Source organism: Stereum hirsutum (genome assembly GCF_000264905.1).
Source record: "Stereum hirsutum FP-91666 SS1 unplaced genomic scaffold STEHIscaffold_5, whole genome shotgun sequence".
NCBI lineage: Eukaryota > Fungi > Basidiomycota > Agaricomycetes > Russulales > Stereaceae > Stereum > Stereum hirsutum.
In genome coordinates, this window is record NW_006763135.1 from 201200 (window position 1) to 217869 (window position 16670).

At 49.4% G+C, this 16670-nt stretch overlaps 4 protein-coding genes across 4 annotated transcripts; 1 reads left to right on the top strand and 3 right to left on the bottom strand.

The window, feature by feature from the left end:
• Nucleotides 1-1255: 1255 nt before the first annotated feature.
• STEHIDRAFT_54710 (uncharacterized protein) lies at nt 1256-1486 on the bottom strand (the record flags this gene model as incomplete). The annotated part of the gene is made up of 1 exon (XM_007302281.1): nt 1256-1486. One exon carries the CDS (start codon nt 1484-1486, stop codon nt 1256-1258), a length of 231 nt encoding a protein of 76 aa, XP_007302343.1.
• A 1859-nt stretch (nt 1487-3345) lies between these two features.
• Nucleotides 3346-5236, bottom strand: STEHIDRAFT_146004 (uncharacterized protein; the record flags this gene model as incomplete). The annotated part of the gene is made up of 10 exons (XM_007302480.1): nt 5110-5236; nt 4959-5039; nt 4816-4896; nt 4548-4761; nt 4381-4483; nt 4169-4316; nt 3887-4094; nt 3667-3832; nt 3460-3609; nt 3346-3396 (listed from the first exon to the last, which is right to left on the bottom strand). Coding segments are annotated over exons 1-10 (1311 nt in total), but the record flags the coding sequence as incomplete, so codon positions are not given.
• Nucleotides 5237-6088: 852 nt separating this feature from the next.
• On the bottom strand, nt 6089-6494 carry STEHIDRAFT_109658 (uncharacterized protein; the record flags this gene model as incomplete). The annotated part of the gene is made up of 2 exons (XM_007302481.1): nt 6089-6256; nt 6357-6494. The coding sequence occupies 2 exons, from the start codon at nt 6492-6494 to the stop codon at nt 6089-6091; spliced, it is 306 nt and encodes a 101-aa protein (XP_007302543.1).
• Nucleotides 6495-11974: 5480 nt separating this feature from the next.
• On the top strand, nt 11975-15688 carry STEHIDRAFT_155150 (uncharacterized protein; the record flags this gene model as incomplete). The annotated part of the gene is made up of 9 exons (XM_007302482.1): nt 11975-12047; nt 12105-12131; nt 12185-12396; nt 12466-12602; nt 12658-12796; nt 12852-12908; nt 12961-14565; nt 14615-15521; nt 15651-15688. 9 exons carry the CDS (start codon nt 11975-11977, stop codon nt 15686-15688), a joined length of 3195 nt encoding a protein of 1064 aa, XP_007302544.1.
• Nucleotides 15689-16670: the final 982 nt, after the last annotated feature.

The following is a 16670-nucleotide window of genomic DNA, read 5'->3' on the forward strand; positions in this document are numbered from 1 at the left end:
ATAACAAAAGCTAACTTGATGTGATTTGTACATTGGGACGACTATACCCGACCAACACCCGATTCCCCTCGACCATTTCAGGCAGTCATTTGTTCTCGCTAACGACTTATAGGACGGCCACGTATATCGACAATAAACTCGAAGTTGATAGATGAACGAGAGCAGCTTTGATGACTTGCCGTGTTCCGCCGGCGTCTCCCAGCATTGCCAACTTATCACTGTGGCGAGATCTCCTGGTCTTGTCAACGTGTCGTATCGGCTCACGCTAGCAGGAGTCTATCACTGAGTATCCCTGAAAGCGGTCTTTCTAGTGAGGTCTATGGGTACTCTGTTGCTGCATACCATACTTGGGACCCAGACTGTGAGCTGCTAGTCCTGATCATTTCAGTTCGCCTGAACACTGCAACCGTTTGCCTTCCTGATTTTGTGGCTCATGGAAAGTCATCTACAGCTCGTTTTGAACGAGTCTGAATAAAGTTACTTTTCAGCTAACTTTTCCCCGCCAAGAAACGTAACGGGTCTTACGTTTTGAACCTCTATGGTCTGATATGTAAGCAGTTGGTTTAACATCTGCAATTTGCGTACATTCACGACTGCTAAGACTGTCATCTAAACCTCTGGTTTGTTGCAGCACTGCCGACGAATTCAGGACCAAAACAGAAGTCAAGTTGCACTAGTGTCTGCACCTGACTGATGTATAATACTGCTACTGTCGGAATGACCCAAGGTATGCCTCCCTCCGCAAAGAAAGGTGCATTGTGCGTCATTCTAGCAGTGCTATTTGTGGCGCCTTGCTATACAAACGCCTGCGATGCCCCACACTATGATACTTGTTCCCATGTTCTTTATGCTTAACCTTTCCCTCCACCACCTCCATCGGTCTGCCCATCCTTCGCGGTCTCCGATGACTAGTGTATGTTCATATCACACCCTTTTCATGCATGACTACCTGGAGACGCTCAGATCGAAGGCTTCAGAGATGTTATACTCAGAATAACGTTGAAGGCTCTTGCACAGTGCTCGGTTCTTTCGCAGCTTGTGGACATATCATGAAACCTAACATGTCCTCGGCCACTGACCATGCAATGTCGCTCCTCTTGCACAACTACTGTCAAACTACTGTGACTTGCCCTTGCACTTTGAATATGCACATACACTCTCGTGCTCATCATTTTGCATCGTCTGTTCCTTGAACAGGTGAGCATTAGTTTTTCGATTCACTACACAGAGCAGAATAATGCTACTATCCATACTATCACAGGGATGTATATATGGCTAGGCAGGCAACCCTCCCTTCAAGTACAGACATGTCCGGTACGTCTTTCACTTTCCCAGCTGGAATACATTTCCCAGCGTTAGTCATGCCATCATGACACCATGTATTCGAATTTTTGTCTATCAATCGCGCTGTGAAGTGATAGGTTCCGTGATAGACGACTCCGGCGAGTCTATACTTTGTCTTCCTGCCACCATAGTCGACCTTCATGGTACTCGTAATCACCGTGAAATCTGCTATCGTGATAGCGAGAACGGCTGGGCGGTTATGATGAACGTTGACTTTTGTTTGGATCGCTTCTCCGCAGGCAGATTTTCCTAGAGTGTGGTTCATAGAGTACCGTCTTATGCCGCCCGTGCTATTCGCCGTGCTCGATGGGAGAGATGTAGTCTCGAAAAGCAGTGACCTGATCTTGTGTTCCGGATACTTTCTGTTGCATTTAGTGCAAGATTCCGTTCTAGTCATCGTGCTGTTAGGGCAGGCTAAGAATGTTTCACATAGAGCGGAAATGTACACTATGTCTTCTTTACACCACCAAATCCAGTCTACCCGGCACCGTAATGTGATGCCAGCGCCCACAAGTCTCGACCTGTGGCAATTTTGGGAGTGCTTCTCATGCAATAGTCCTACTCTACAATCTCATAGACATGAACGATCTCTATGGAGCTGAACCTGATATAGGCCTGTTAGTAATGAGAAACCACACCTAAAACTCTTTGCAGTCTCCGAGGTAGCTTGGAGTCCTGTAGCTGAAGTGGCTGTGGACCCGGCTCAGCCACCGGCTTCCCATTCTAGGCAGGTGAGGCTTGTTCTCCGACCGGAACAGCCCGTTCTCTGAGTTCGAGTCTTCGCTCCTCCAAGACAGTCAGCCATAAATAAAATAGTAGAAAAATTATAAAAATTTGTGGAGGCTCATATTGTCGTGTTCATAATTGGATTCCAACGTGTGAAATTATATTATCAGATACCTGGCTCGTAAAGTCGTCAAAATCCATCAGTACTCATAACATATCTATCCAGGATGTTTCTCCTCGTCTCTTAAGACATAGAGAGTGCTAGAAACATTCAAGGCAGGTGTTGGGGACGTGTACGTAACTATCTTATACTCTGCCAGGTCATAACATATCAGACATCCAGTAGTACTGCAATGTAGCATTGGGTACAGATATTATCTGTTCTCATGAACCACTCACATGTGAACCAGCGTTCCTGAGGTTGTGTCTAAATATTTGAAAGACTGTGTACATGAGTGAAAGCAGCACCAAAATATTGTACTGGTCTTGGTAAGTATCCAGTAGCAGTAGCCTGTATCAGGTATGTACACTCGAGTGACAGCCGGAGGAATCAACACTATGGCCAAGAAAGTGATTTTCCCGAAGAAAGGACCTTCTTAGCTACCACTTTGCTCAGTGGTCCGAAAAAATTGGAGCATGTTTAATGCTAGCAATAACTCAGTCATCTGGACTAGTCAACTGTACGAGCCACGGTTTGTAGTCGGACTTCAGCTATAGACGGTTGGTTCACATAACTTCTTATTTGTTTCGTATCACACCATTCTCAACACTCTTTTTTTGTGCTTGAGCATGATCCCATTCATGTTGATTGCATAAAAGGGGTTCAGAAAGTACAAAGTTGAGAAAGAATCAACCTCTACGTGAAGGCAATGATGGATGTTTCTTCATATCCCAACCAATGCCTGTTCCCTTCGAGATCCTTCGTGTTTTCTTCTCTGGAGAAGGGATCATCATGCCGTCTTGTCCTAGAATAACCAGGTCTGCTCTCTGATAACTGCGTTTCTTGCGTACCTCAGAGGGAGGAGGGGATGACGGGGTGGAGGATGAAGAAGTAGGTTCAATGGGTAATGGTAATGCTAAAAAACAACAGACAGAAACGTAACATCAGTAAACGAAGCAGTCATATGCACTATCAGTTCACCTTCAGTGGCACGTCTTCTTGCTTTATGTGCATGGTCGACAAGCTTATCACGACGCTTTCTAGCATCATCATTTAGCTCAGGTTTGTCCGGAAACTTGACGTCGAATCCCTTCCGGGCAAGACTCTTCAAGTTGCGATCGGTGAGATGAGCTGGGGCCAAAGGGTCAACCCGGCAAGGGAGAACACTGTGAACGGATAGTAAGCTAGTTATATATCAGTATCAGAAGGCAATGGGGCAGAATACGTACTACGTCCTGCGCCCATCAATTGACTTGACCAGTCTAGCATTCGCGCAGAATTCGAGAGGACCAATGGCAACCTGCATGGACTCTAACACCCTCTTGTGAAAGATCTGGGCGTTACGCTGGCCATCATCAGCTTCATAGATTTTGGTCATTCTGAGAAGCTATCATTAAGCTCGAATCAGTATGTCCAATCATGGAATTTCTGCGCACGGAAAAATATTTGGTCGCGGAGGAGGAGCATGTTGAACAGTCCATACAAGGTCGCCACTACACTTGTATGTGAAAGTTGGACGAACACGTATACGCATGTCTTCCGCGCGTAGACGCATGACACCGTATAAGCTGCTATCTAGGTTTGTCTCGACATCCAACATTCCTGTTGACCATAGTCTCAGTATAAAATAAACAGCACAGTGAATGAATGGCAGACCTCTCCGACGAAACATAGCAGTGAGAGGATCATCTGGTGCACAGTCATCCCACCCAGAAGGAGCGAGTGACCGCCACTTATCCCGTCCGAATACAAGGTGGCCCAGGTGGCCAGGCGTGCTCAGAGCGTCGGCGATGTAGGTGGGTTCGAATATATCAGCGGGCAGTGCCATAGGGATAGCGCCCTCGGCTGAAGACGAAACAAAAGCCTTCCTCAGAAAAAGATAGTCAGAAATTCATCCGCAACCACCAGATAACCCCAGAATCAGAGTGGAAATTGCACCTCATATCTATCAAGTAATGTTGCCATCCGGGAAGGCATATATGTTTTTTCCTTTCCATAGACGTATAGATGGTAAGCGTAGTTCAGCCGCTGTTCATCAGTTGGCGCGATCATGGTGTCATGCAGGGTTGGAAGTACCACGTCTTTCCTGAAAAAGAGACCGTGGCGTGACGTTGAGGATTGAGATCGAATGAAAACCAAGAAGGCCATACCATATCACACCCTTCGTGGTCAGACCGTACTGATAGGTACTTTCACAGGCGCGAGCCAATCTAGACGGGGTAAGTTCCTTCTCAGTGAGAAATGGTGAGATGCCTGGAGGGAGATTCAGGCCCGGCGTAAGCACACCGGAAGTGATTTGAGCCTTTGAGGTACACACCACTGAGAAATAAGATCTCTGCGACAGTATAGACTCCTATCCCAACGGACCAATCGTCCTTCAATACATTCACGAGCAATGTTACGAGTTTGTTGAATGGGTTGTCGATCCGTTCTTCGTACCAATCTGCGACAAACTGGAGAAAACCCGTCCAGTCATCGAGAACGTGTACATGCCGTGCACGAAGACCATCTCGAGTGGAAGCCCACTCCACCTATGAATTGTTCACTCGGAATGGATACTCTCTGTCTTGAGATAATAAACTGACCTGGAACATGTTGTCGTAGCTGACAAAGGCAACAACACATAGGTCGAACTCGAAAGCGATAGCAATTCGATTATTACGTTCCTGTTCAGAACAGAGTCAACTTTCCCGGTGATGTATATTTGGGAAGAAAATCGAAGACTCACTTCAGCAGTACAAGGCTTGATAGATTGGGTCCAGTATGCGATGGGATAGACTTGAATAGACGTGTGTGTCAGCCATTGAAGCTACAATTAGTTGTAGCAGACATTGAGCTAGAGTAATAGGAGACTCGATCAGATATAACAGCCATCCTACCTGCATCCACAAAGGCCCAAGATCAAGTACAGCTGTGCGGGCCGTTTCGTATGCGCCCTTGAGCTGAAGAGATTGCATAGTAGGACAATCTGGGCGTGTCCGATCCCACATAGTAGGCCAAAGAGGTGTCTGAATACCTTGCGTCCCTCGCTTTGCCTCCGGAGACTGAGGTGTGAGTCTATCTACAAGCCCTTGAGCATGAGGAGTTCCAGGAAGTGGGCGATTTTTCGGCTTTTTTGGCTTTTTGGATTTGGATTTCCCAGAACCAACGGCGTCGTACCAGACATCGCGGACGGACCAGTCCATATCCTCGTACTGTTCCATAGCCCAGCGTAGATACATAACAGCAAGCCAGGATTCTCGAAACTCAGGCATCCGGGAAGCGACAGAGGTGACAAGTCGCGTTCAAGACAAGCCAGAAACCGACGCGACGAAACACAGCCTGTGACCAGACGTGTCTGTCACGGACGTCACCTCAGTGACATTCCGTCCGCAACATGCAATGTATTATATTATGCACAGCTGTAAGTCAGCTTCTCACCACCCAGGATTGTTGCATCAACTTGACTCTTTCATTTTGCCAAAGCTCATGAATTTGTGGAAGACGCGAAAAATTGTGTGATCAGTTCTGTGTGGGGGTCCAGGACAGTGCCACATGTGGCACCGGCTCGTCATCGGCGGCTTTCTTTCGTGAAGTTGTTCTCGTACCTCTTCAACTTGAACCAGCACCGACCAACTCGTTTATGCATCGCAAGTCCATTTCATGGTTTGTATCGCCTCACTATCAGCTGAACAAACTGCGCATACAAAGCACCCTACTCTTGATTCTAGGATTACTAACCCTCTTTGCTCGCTTTTCTCCTCAACTCTCGATACACATTGTTGATCTGGCCCTTCTTTCTTGTAACTCTTCTCGAGACACCCCTCCGGAAACTTTGTCTTCACCGGCCTTGAACCTTCTTGAGTACAGCAAGGGCTATCATCCGCCTGGGCCGATATTCCGAACGTTCTCATCTGCGGACTCTCCGTCGACAGCTGTCGAGTTCTCCCACAGCCTCGAATCACCCTCACGGAGCTCAAAGCTGTTTGCACACCCCCTGTTGGTCATGGTTCTTGGATTGCCAACACAACCGCCCACAATTATTTTCTTCGTAAACGTCAAGACCGTCGTCACTAGGTCGTACTCACTAGCCGCGCTCCCCTCCCATTGGTCTCACCCAACTCAGGCGACGAAGCGATCCACCCACATACATCACCTCGTACAGTTCGATCCATTCTACAGCTGCCTCGCTCAATAGCACCTCCATCTTGGCACACATGAACTCGTACACCGAGCGGGCTTCTATGTCGCGGTGCGCTTGGGCCACGGATCCAGTGAAGTCCATCCCGTCTTTGAGAGACTCAACGGAACATGTCACGGCGGGCGAGGTGCAGATGGTGCGATTCGTGTGCTCAAGGGCGAGGCGGAAACGCGCTTCGGCTCGGACATAGCTTTTTTTTGTCGAGGACCGAGTATAGGATCGTGGCGACGTGGGTATGATAAGTTTTTTAAAATCGGGGAGGTTCCCTGGACTACGGTGTGTTATTTGATTGGTCGTTCCTCGTTCCCCTATCTGAGGTTTTTTGACAGTGGGCGCCCCTGGAGGAACCTGCGACGCCGCTGTACACGCTCACACTGAAATTGAACGGCTGCATCATCTTCATCGGTGCACTCACGCCTGACAACTCCTCATCACCTCGAAACATTCACTCAGTGCGTCTTTTCCTCTTTTTTGTCATCTTTTTCGTTACATCATCCCATCCGATCCTCCCTCCATCCCGATCGATTCGCGTGGATCCTGAAGGGCTACGCTTCGACAGATTACAAAACGTTTCCGGGAGGCAAAAACAAACATATCAAAGACTGAACCTGGGTAGAAACAGAGAGAGAAAACGAAGTACTTACCGAGTAGTGATAAATATTGTGTGGTGTGTCTGGGCCACACACCCCACAGCCAGTAACTCATTCCACAGAGCTATGCTTGAACACATCGCGTAGCGTTATCGGAAGGCAATGACGATCATATTGAAGAGTCAGACTGGATAAAAGGAAAGAGACGAAATGAAGAACCGACCGAGTAGTGACATATATCTGGGGAGGGTGTCTGGACCACATACCCCACAGCTAATTCTTCGTCCTGCCAAGTGGGGCTTGGACGTATCATAAAGCGTTGTTGGGAGACATTGACAGACATATCAATGAGTCAGACTGAGTGGAAAAAAAGAGATAAAACAAAGTACTGACCGAGTAATGAGACATTTTGTGGAGGGTATCTGGGCCACATACCCCACAACTAATTACTCGTCCTGCCGAGTTAGGCTTGGACGGATCACGGAGCGTTTTCGGGAGGCATTGACAGACATAACAATGAGTAAGATTGGGTGAAAACAAAGAAGTAGAACAAATAACTGACCGAGTAGTGAGACATTGTGTAGAGGGTGTCTGGGCCACACACCCCACAGCTAGTAACTCATTCCACAGAGCTATGCTTGAACGCATCGCGTGTCGTTCCCGGGGGTAAATAACGAACATATTATTGCGTCAGACTGGGTAGACGAAAAGAAATAAAACGAAGTATTGACAGAGTAATGACATATATCTGTGGAGGGTGTTTGGGCCACATATCCCACAGCTGATTATTTTTCCGGCAGAGTTATGCTTGGACGTATCACGAAGCGTTCTCTGGAGGAGTTGATAGACATATCAATGAGTCAGATTGGGTAGAAACAAAGATATAAAACAGACTACCGACCGAATAGTGAGACATTTTGTGGAGGGTGTCTGGGCCACATACCCCACAGCTAATTATTTGTCCTGCAGAGTTACGCTTGGACGGATCACGGAGCGTTCTCGGGAGGCATTGACCGACATAATAATGAGTCAGATTGGGTAGAAATAAAGAGATAAAACGAACTACTGACTGAGTAGTGAGACATTCTGTGGAGGGTATCTGGGCCACATACCCCACAGCTAGTAATTCGTTCCACAGAGCTATGCTTGAGCATATCACGTAGCGTCGTTGGAAGTCATTTACGATAAAGAAGAAAGACGAAGAACTGACCGAGTAATGGCATAGATGTGTGGAGGGTGTCTGGGCCACACACACTCCAGCTGACGACGAGTCCTGAGGAGCTATGCTTGAGCGACAAATATAACGTTCCAGGGAGGTAATAGCCGACATTGTAATGAGTCAGACTGGGTAAAAAGAAAGAGGTCAAACAAAGTACTGACTGACTAATGTCCCATTTTGTGGCCGGTGTCTGCAGCTGGAGTCTCGCTAGAGGGCTAAGTGCGTGGGTACGGCAAATTCTTAATGGTGATGAGCACCGCAACGTCGTATTCGGAATGTCATATTGCTCAAGTATGACACGCATTGCCAAGAAGAATATCCTCACCACAGCGACAGCCTGGAGAAGTATGCCTGCTGTGGTGAGTCTTCAGAGAACAGCCCAGCTGCTCAAGATGAAACAATGAAACAATTTATATCCGCCGACTAAGCAGTGACACGTTCCACCGGAATATGCCGGAGGTGTCCAAGATGAATATCCTTGTTCAATTTCTACGATGTCTCGCGTCTACGACAAATCGCTGCAGATGCGCACACATTGTTGTTTGCATGAATTGAGAGTCTCAAAAATAAAACAATGCAACTTCCGGCAATATTTCCCATTATAGCATGACTTTCACCTATGACACTACTAGCTTAGACGTACCACTTGGGATGTTGAGGGCACACACCAAATCTTGCACGACATACTGATTCACATTTCATTGAGAATAGCAGTAAGTAATGTAACCGCCTCAAGATACACCTCAATTCCCCAGTTCAAGTCATCGCGAGTGAGATCGATGCGTCCATGTAAGTGACGACGAGCCTCTTCCAACATCTCTTCCTTCTCGTCATCGACCTCGAACCCTGCTTCTACATCCTGACGGTGAGCCCTCTCCCATTCCTCACGCATCTCATCCTCAGGTGGTGTCGGTCCTTGACCATCTACGCCATACTCCGGGTTGTTCGCGATTTCGACAGGATCCCCAGGATCGTACTGCCACCAGCCCTCGCGCAACCCACGCTCCCGGCTGAGCTCAAAAAGAGCGACAGGGCTGAGGTTCCCTTCGGTACGGACACGATGATGGTTCCAGGCATGCGCGGTGCGATTGAGCGACTCCTGGATGCGGTCGTGGAAGACAAGGATGAGGCAGACCTTGTGAACGACGTTGTCGTGCTGCCAAAGATGATTCTCCTCGAGATATTCGAAGATCTTGCGGTAGGTCTCGATGGTTCCCTTGCGGACGTCTCTCCATGCGCGTTCCATGCGTACATTATGCATTGACCTAATTGGAAGTGAGTACAGGGAGACGTGGCCATAGGAAATTGGAGAAGTGAGCAACCATAATAAATGAAAGCTCACCAGCCTCGAATGTATGCGCGATGCGCTTCACCCCATTGCTCAATCATCCAACGCTCGATACCATTATTCTCCCGTCCATAATCCCCTCGAACCCGACTCGGTCGCCCGTGCTTTGCTACACCGTCTTGGAGGAAAGCTTGAAGAACGGTTGGCGACGTCTTGTTGTGGCGCAGAGCCAAGTAGAGAATGAGGCGACTGAATCCATCGACGCATCCATGAATGTAGAACCCCCATCGGAGAAGCTTCTCGTTGCCGTCTTGATGCCAAAGCGACATAGCGCCGCGGACACGGTATACTCGACGACGAATGATGCCTGCCCAGCTTTAGATATAGCGAGTGAACAGGAAGCTTGACAGGAAGGCAAGAAGGTAAAAACTAAGGAGGTAACATACCGAGTGAGAACACCAATCGGATCTACGCGTTTGAGACTTTCTTGAACGCGTAGCATTGGAAGTCTGTGGCCACGAGTGAGAAGGTGACCCCGGATTATGCCTGCTCCGTCGAATGGGTGGGAGAGTGAAATTTCCGCGACAAGCTCGTCCAAATCGTCGTCAGAAATATCACTGTACACGGCTTCTGTGGTGGTAATGCCCGCCCGCTCAAGATGATAGTATATCGTGCGGCGAACAACACCCATTGCCTGAGCGACTCGCTCCCAGGATGCACCTAGCGCATGCAAGCACAGAGCTCGGGGTAAATCTATAGCTAAACGAGGTCGTCCTGGACGACCTGTGTAGATTCTGGGTATGTTATAGGAAGGAGGAGCGGGAGGAACGTCAAGAAATTGCTGAAGGGGCTGGATAAAAGCCGTGGTGGCGTGGATCAGGGTGTGGCGTTCATCTTCCGTGGTATAAGGGTCGTTGAGATTGAGTAGAACGCGACGGATGGCGTCCAGCTGACGGACTGTGCGTTCGACAGCAGTACGATCGGCATTAGGCAGAGACATGGCGATGAAAAGGGCCTCCCTTGAGATACGATGAGCGTCTACAAGGAAACGATGAATACCAGGAGGAGCAGCCATTGAGGAGAACAGCAAGGGTGAGCAACGGGAAGGAAGACAAGTCGTCAATGTTAGGCCAAAGGGCCTCTGTCCAATGACTGACGGAGGGTCTAGAATGTGAAGCAGCGGATGGCCTCCCGCTCACGCAGAAGTCTAATTCCAAAGACACGATGACTGGTCGGAACGCTCGGAACTAAAGATCGTAGCTTGACAACCCGAGAAAGTGATGGACCTAGATATTCAGAGATAGAAAGCCCGCAAGGAGGATCGAGGGGTAACGGAGAGTTCCTCATCCGAACTTCTGATAGAAGTCCCGAGTCAGTTGTTGACAGCCCCGAGTCAGGGCAAGGGCCATATGGTCAATAGGTCCGCAAAGACACCAGGATGTGCTCAGTCATATCAAAGTGTAGGCCTTTCCAGGAAAGAAAAGCCCAGGTGTCACAATGCTAGTGCAAAGCCAGGCGAAAGACGTCCTGGCTAAGAATTGTGAGGGTGGGGCGATGAGAGCTGAGGGGATAGAACGACTGTGCTTGTTAGCGATGTCGACCGATATTGTTTCAGGGTGACAGCTCGGCTGCCCGAGCAGTGGTCGGGAGTCTGATGGCCGGAATGCCCAGCAGAACACGGAAACAAAAATGCCTCCGTTCAGGAGCACGAAGCATGAGGTCAGGCATGAAGTCAGAATGACTTCTTCTACATGATACTCAGAGCAAATGGAAGATACATCGTCCACACAAGTCACTGATGCAGGGAACAAGAGACAGAGCATACAAAGTATCATAGGGAGCGGCGAGCGCAACAAGCATAAAGGCATTGTAGACCAAGGTGTATTAAACGGTGTGATTAGAGCAGGAGATGTCAAATAACGATCAGGGACCGTAGAAGTACGATCTTCCGATCCGGTCTCGCAAAGAAGAGACAGACACGAGGTTACCGACGCAGGAAGGGTACGAGGGAGCAGGCGACTCCACAAGATTGCCTGAGCGAGGGAGGAAGTGGCTGGCCATCCGCAGTCACAATTAATTCACATCTTCCAGCCAGAGAGTGATGCACGGAGAGCTTGAGCGAAGGGTATGTGGATGGCCTAAACGCGTGCGTGCTGTTGAAAGTAAGTTGAACTTGCACGCACAATACGAACATGTGCTTACACCGGACTTTGCCGTTGCGTGTCTTTTGGTTGTGTGCATTGAAGAGATGGTGCGTGCATACGACGACAAGGTGCGCGTATATGATACAAGGTGCGCGTATTATACTGCATGCGCGTGCATTCAACAAGGTTGCGTGCATACAGAATAAGGTGCGCGCGTCTGATCAAAGTTGTGCGCAAACTGGTGCTAGGTGCGCAACTTTTGCAGAAGTTGCGCGCATTTTTGACCCCAGAATTTTTGCACAATATATCGCCCATAGTGGACGATGTCACATCTGAAAGAACGCGCAGTCGTCGGTGCCCAGAGCAATCCGCAAGGAGCGACGTTATCGGAGTCGGGTGCGTGGCCATCATTTATTGCAAGACTGGACAATGAATACTGACTAAGTTCTGTAGGACCTATCGGTGTCCCAGCAACCTCAGGTGTGTTTATCCTGCCCAGGGTGTCATTCATGATTATTGAAGTCCGACTGCAGCGCATGTTCCCGTCCCCATAGCCGAGGATAATCGTCCTAGGCCCACCATCGAAGAGGCGAAGGCAGCACAGGCCCACTCCCGCACCTATCAGAACATGATGCAGACTTGCGGCACCCTCGTGCATCTCCTGAAAAGAATCGAACCTTTCCTCAAGGGTACGCCTCTCGAAACGCCCATCGCGGTCCTCTCTACCATCGTCGATGTCGTCGAAGTACGTCTCATCTTCGTGGCCAAACCCTTTGGTTTTTCCATTGTTTTCGCGCTGATGTTGTCCATGAAGGCCGTCAAGGACGTAAATGGAAGTGCGGAAGATACATCGGAGATCATCCTGGGTCGTCTCGTTGCCGTAGAGAACGCCCTCATGGAAACCCACCAATTCAGTATTGAGTCGTCAGCAAGGATCAATGTTTTCGTTGCGTACGTTTGATTCATTGATATTGCACGTTAATGATGTTGACCGATAGTCTACCAGGTTCTTGGTCCATCGGGCGGCCGAAATGCGAGAAATACGCGGCTCCTCGATGTGGAAGAAGGTATTGGAAGCTGAGGATATTAAGAACAAGATCGAGGAAATAGTTAGGCAGATCCAAGAGCACACAACGAATTTCTCGGTACGTATGGCAGATGAAACTCCCCCAAAGGTTGCAACTGATTCCGATGCACAAGACGACCACTCTGTTGGTCATCGAGAGCGATACGAAGTCGGTCCTTGAAATGCTCAGTGTAAGTGGTTCTCTGGTAGTGACACGGTCAATGCCTACTGATGAGGCTATAGATCCTTCAACTGAACACGTGGCCGCATGTGCCCGCCGCCATTTACGACTCTGACCCTGTGCAGAACGCACCAGTCCGTCGTGCTTGCGCAAAAGATACCCGTACCGGCATATTGGATCGAATCAAGAGCTGGGCCGTCGATACGTCGTCCTCAAGCCCGCCCATTTTCTGGCTTTGCGGAATGGCGGGCACGGGGAAATCCACGATAGCTTACACGATCTGTCGCGACTTCGACGCTGAGAAGGCTCGCTGTGCTCTAGGCGCTTCCTTCTTTTGCTCTCGTCAAGTCAGCGACTTGCACAGTCTTTCAAACATCGTTCCCACTCTGGTGTATCAACTGGCGCGATGTTATTCTTCATTCGCGGGTACATTGCGCAAAGTCAGTAAGGATCATGCTTGGAGCAAGCGGCCTATGGAAAGTTTATTGGTTCATCCATGGCAGCAGTCGGCCAAGTCCCGTCCATCTGGACTGCCTCCAACCCTCGTCGTCATCGACGCGCTAGATGAGATTGAGCGTGAAGGTGGCAAGAAGCTATTGGAGTCGCTCATTGAGGTAGCAGGAGAGGCAGGGAGAGACATTCGAGGTCTCAAGTTTCTTGTGACGAGCCGCCCTCACCCTGACATAGTCGCCACCGCCCAGTCATTTCCAAAGGAGGCTGTGTACTGCCTCGAGAATATCAATGAGCAGGAAGAGCGGGAGGACATCATGAAGTTTCTAATCCAAAGTCTGCCTGAAATTGAGAGTTCATCTCGACAAAAGTTGCATGCTCTCGCGGACCTTTCCCGCGGGCTATTCATCTATGCCGCCACTGCAGTGCACCTCATATCACCGTCTCCCCCCCGTCCCCCTCTCTCCGCCCGGCAGCAATCCAAGAAGCTGTCGACGTTACTCGGAGATCAAAATGGTCTCATGGCATCTGGCAGCGAGACGCTGCCCATCGATGTTCTATATATGCAAATTGTACTCGATGCTATTGGGAGCCATACAATTACAGATGATGACGGGCGCCTTCGGCTCACTATCCTTCATAGTATCATATGTGCACGACAGCCGCTCTCGACCAATATACTTGCCGAACTTGTAGCTGAGGATTCTGAGGATGTTGACCAACAAGCTGTCCATCTGCTTGTCCAGAATCTCCATGCCGTCCTATACACCTCCAATAACCATGTATATATGCGCCACAAATCCTTCTCTGACTTCATCCTCGACGATCAGCGTTCTACACCAAAGCTCTCCTGCAGACCAGAAATCAGCCACAGTGTCCTTGTCCGTGGCTGTTTTCGCATCATGAACCAATCTCTCCGGTTCAACATCTGCAACTTTACATCATCTTATTTGCCTGACTCTGAGGTCGACAACCTCACACAGTCCCTCGATGAAAATGTATACAGCATTGACGGCCTGACATATGTGTGTCGGTACTGGTCGTCGCACCTGGTCGAGGTGCCTATAGAAAGCGAGGGCATCCAGTTTCTCTTCGACAAATTATTGGTGTTCAGCCAGATGAAAGCCCTCTTCTGGATTGAGGTCATGAACCTACTCGCAGCAAGGGTGGATTGCTATGCCGGAGTGAGTGCCATAATGGCGTGGGTGAACAAACAGGTTCGCGCTTCACTTCTCACGAGTTCATACTTCGCTCACACATGTGCAGGCCGTACAGCGAGATGACAAGGCCATTTCTGAGCTGCAAATGGCTTGGACTGCTGTTTCAAGACTTGCCAAATCATTTCTGCAGACCCCTGCATCTCTATCGACACCTCATCTTTACATCTCGAGTATGGCCACAGAGTTTGCCACAAATACCAAGATTCCTAGTAACTGGAGGAGGTGCTTTCCGAACCTGCCACAACTGAGCTGTGCAGGAATAAGCAATCATGGCAGCATTCTAACAAAAATCGACATGGGTTGTACGGCCAACTCTGTTGCATTCTCCCCAGATGGCACACGCGTCGTCTCGGGCTTGCGGGACGCCACGGTGTGCATCTGGGACGCGTCGACCGGAGAGGAGGTGCAGAAGCTGGGGGGCCACACCGCATCGGTCAATTCCGTCGCATTCTCGGCCGATGGCACACGCGTCGTCTCGGGCTCTTACGACCACACGGTGCGCATCTGGGACGCGTCCACCGGAGAGGAGGTGCAGAAGCTGGAGGGCCACGCCAGATCCGTCAATTCCGTCGCATTCTCGCCCGATGGCACACGCGTCGTCTCGGGCTCTGAAGACCACACGGTGCGCATCTGGGACGCGTCCACCGGAGAGGAGGTGCAGAAGCTGGAGGGCCACACCGCATCGGTCAGTTCCGTCGCATTCTCGCCCGATGGCACACGCGTCGTCTCGGGCTCTGAAGACGACACGGTGCGCATCTGGGATGCGTCCACCGGAGAGGAGGTGCAGATGCTGGAGGGCCACACCCTATCCGTCAATTCCGTCGCCTTCTCCCCCGATGGCACAGGTGTCGTCTCAGGCTCGGAAGATGACACGCTGCGCATCTGGGACGCATCCACCAGTGAGGAAGTCCAAGAGTTGGAGTGGGTATCTGGCCCCGCTGGCTGGATCCTTGGTAAGCAATCTCTCCATCCTTTGATCTGGCTTCCGAGTCATTTTCACCTAGGCCTACGTCGTAAATATTGCTGTCTTGTAATTTCTCGAGACGGAAGCACTGCTATTGATTTTTCAAGAGCTTGCCTAGGTCCCGATTGGGCGCGTTGTTATGTTCAGCAGAATTAGGGTACGGTACTACTTATGTGTCTATGAGTCTAGCTACGAGACAAAGAGCCCATCTCATCCACCGACTGCGAATTTTTTATTCTACCAATCCTAGTGTATTACCCATCGAGAGTCGGGTAGATTGCTGACATAGATAGGAAGATAGCATGGTGTACTGAACATATGTGTTTGACAGACCCGATACTGGTGTCAGATTTCGTTTGAAGCTCGTGAGCTCCCTTCAGGGGATACAGTGACAAGCGTCACGGGAATGCTAGCCAACACCTCACTAACGTCAGTGCGACTGGATGCTACGAAGTCAAGGGTTGTCTCTCGTTGCGACACCCAAATTTCAGAGAGATCACTGCAGATCTGGCACGTAATGCAAAAACTTCGAAGAGATATGGTTGAAGTTGTGCCCTCGTGATAGAAGACAACGCGAGAGGGAACGTTGACTGGCTCTGACAATCATAAATCAACCGAAGAAAACGGATATATCATATCAGTATTCAAGTTGTATGATTCACGTGCACGGGCCCTAAAACAGACGAGAAAGAGATAGTAGCGCGCACCACGATATAAAAGACGTAAATCGTCGTACCGAGACTTGTCCATGAGCGTCTCACCGACTGCCCAGTGTTCAGCGTACGAGGCTGGATTTCTTGGTGAAACAGCGGCAGACCAGTAAGCGTGGTGGAACCTGCAACAAAGTGGATGTGTTGAACAAATGCAACAACCGCAGATTTGATCAAGAATGTACATGACGATAGTGGCGTTTCCGGAACCATCTACTTTTCACTAACTTGTCTGTTCAATTCCTCGCAGGTGCAGACCGTGAAGCACAACGTATGCGAAGCTTCAAATGAGAATATCTAACCGGAAACAATTTCTCGGACAATAAACATGGTGGCCGACGCCACATTCACCATCTACAAACATGAAAACGACATGAAAAGGAGAGAACCCAAAGGGTCAGGAACCTACTCGCTTTTGATTGACTCGT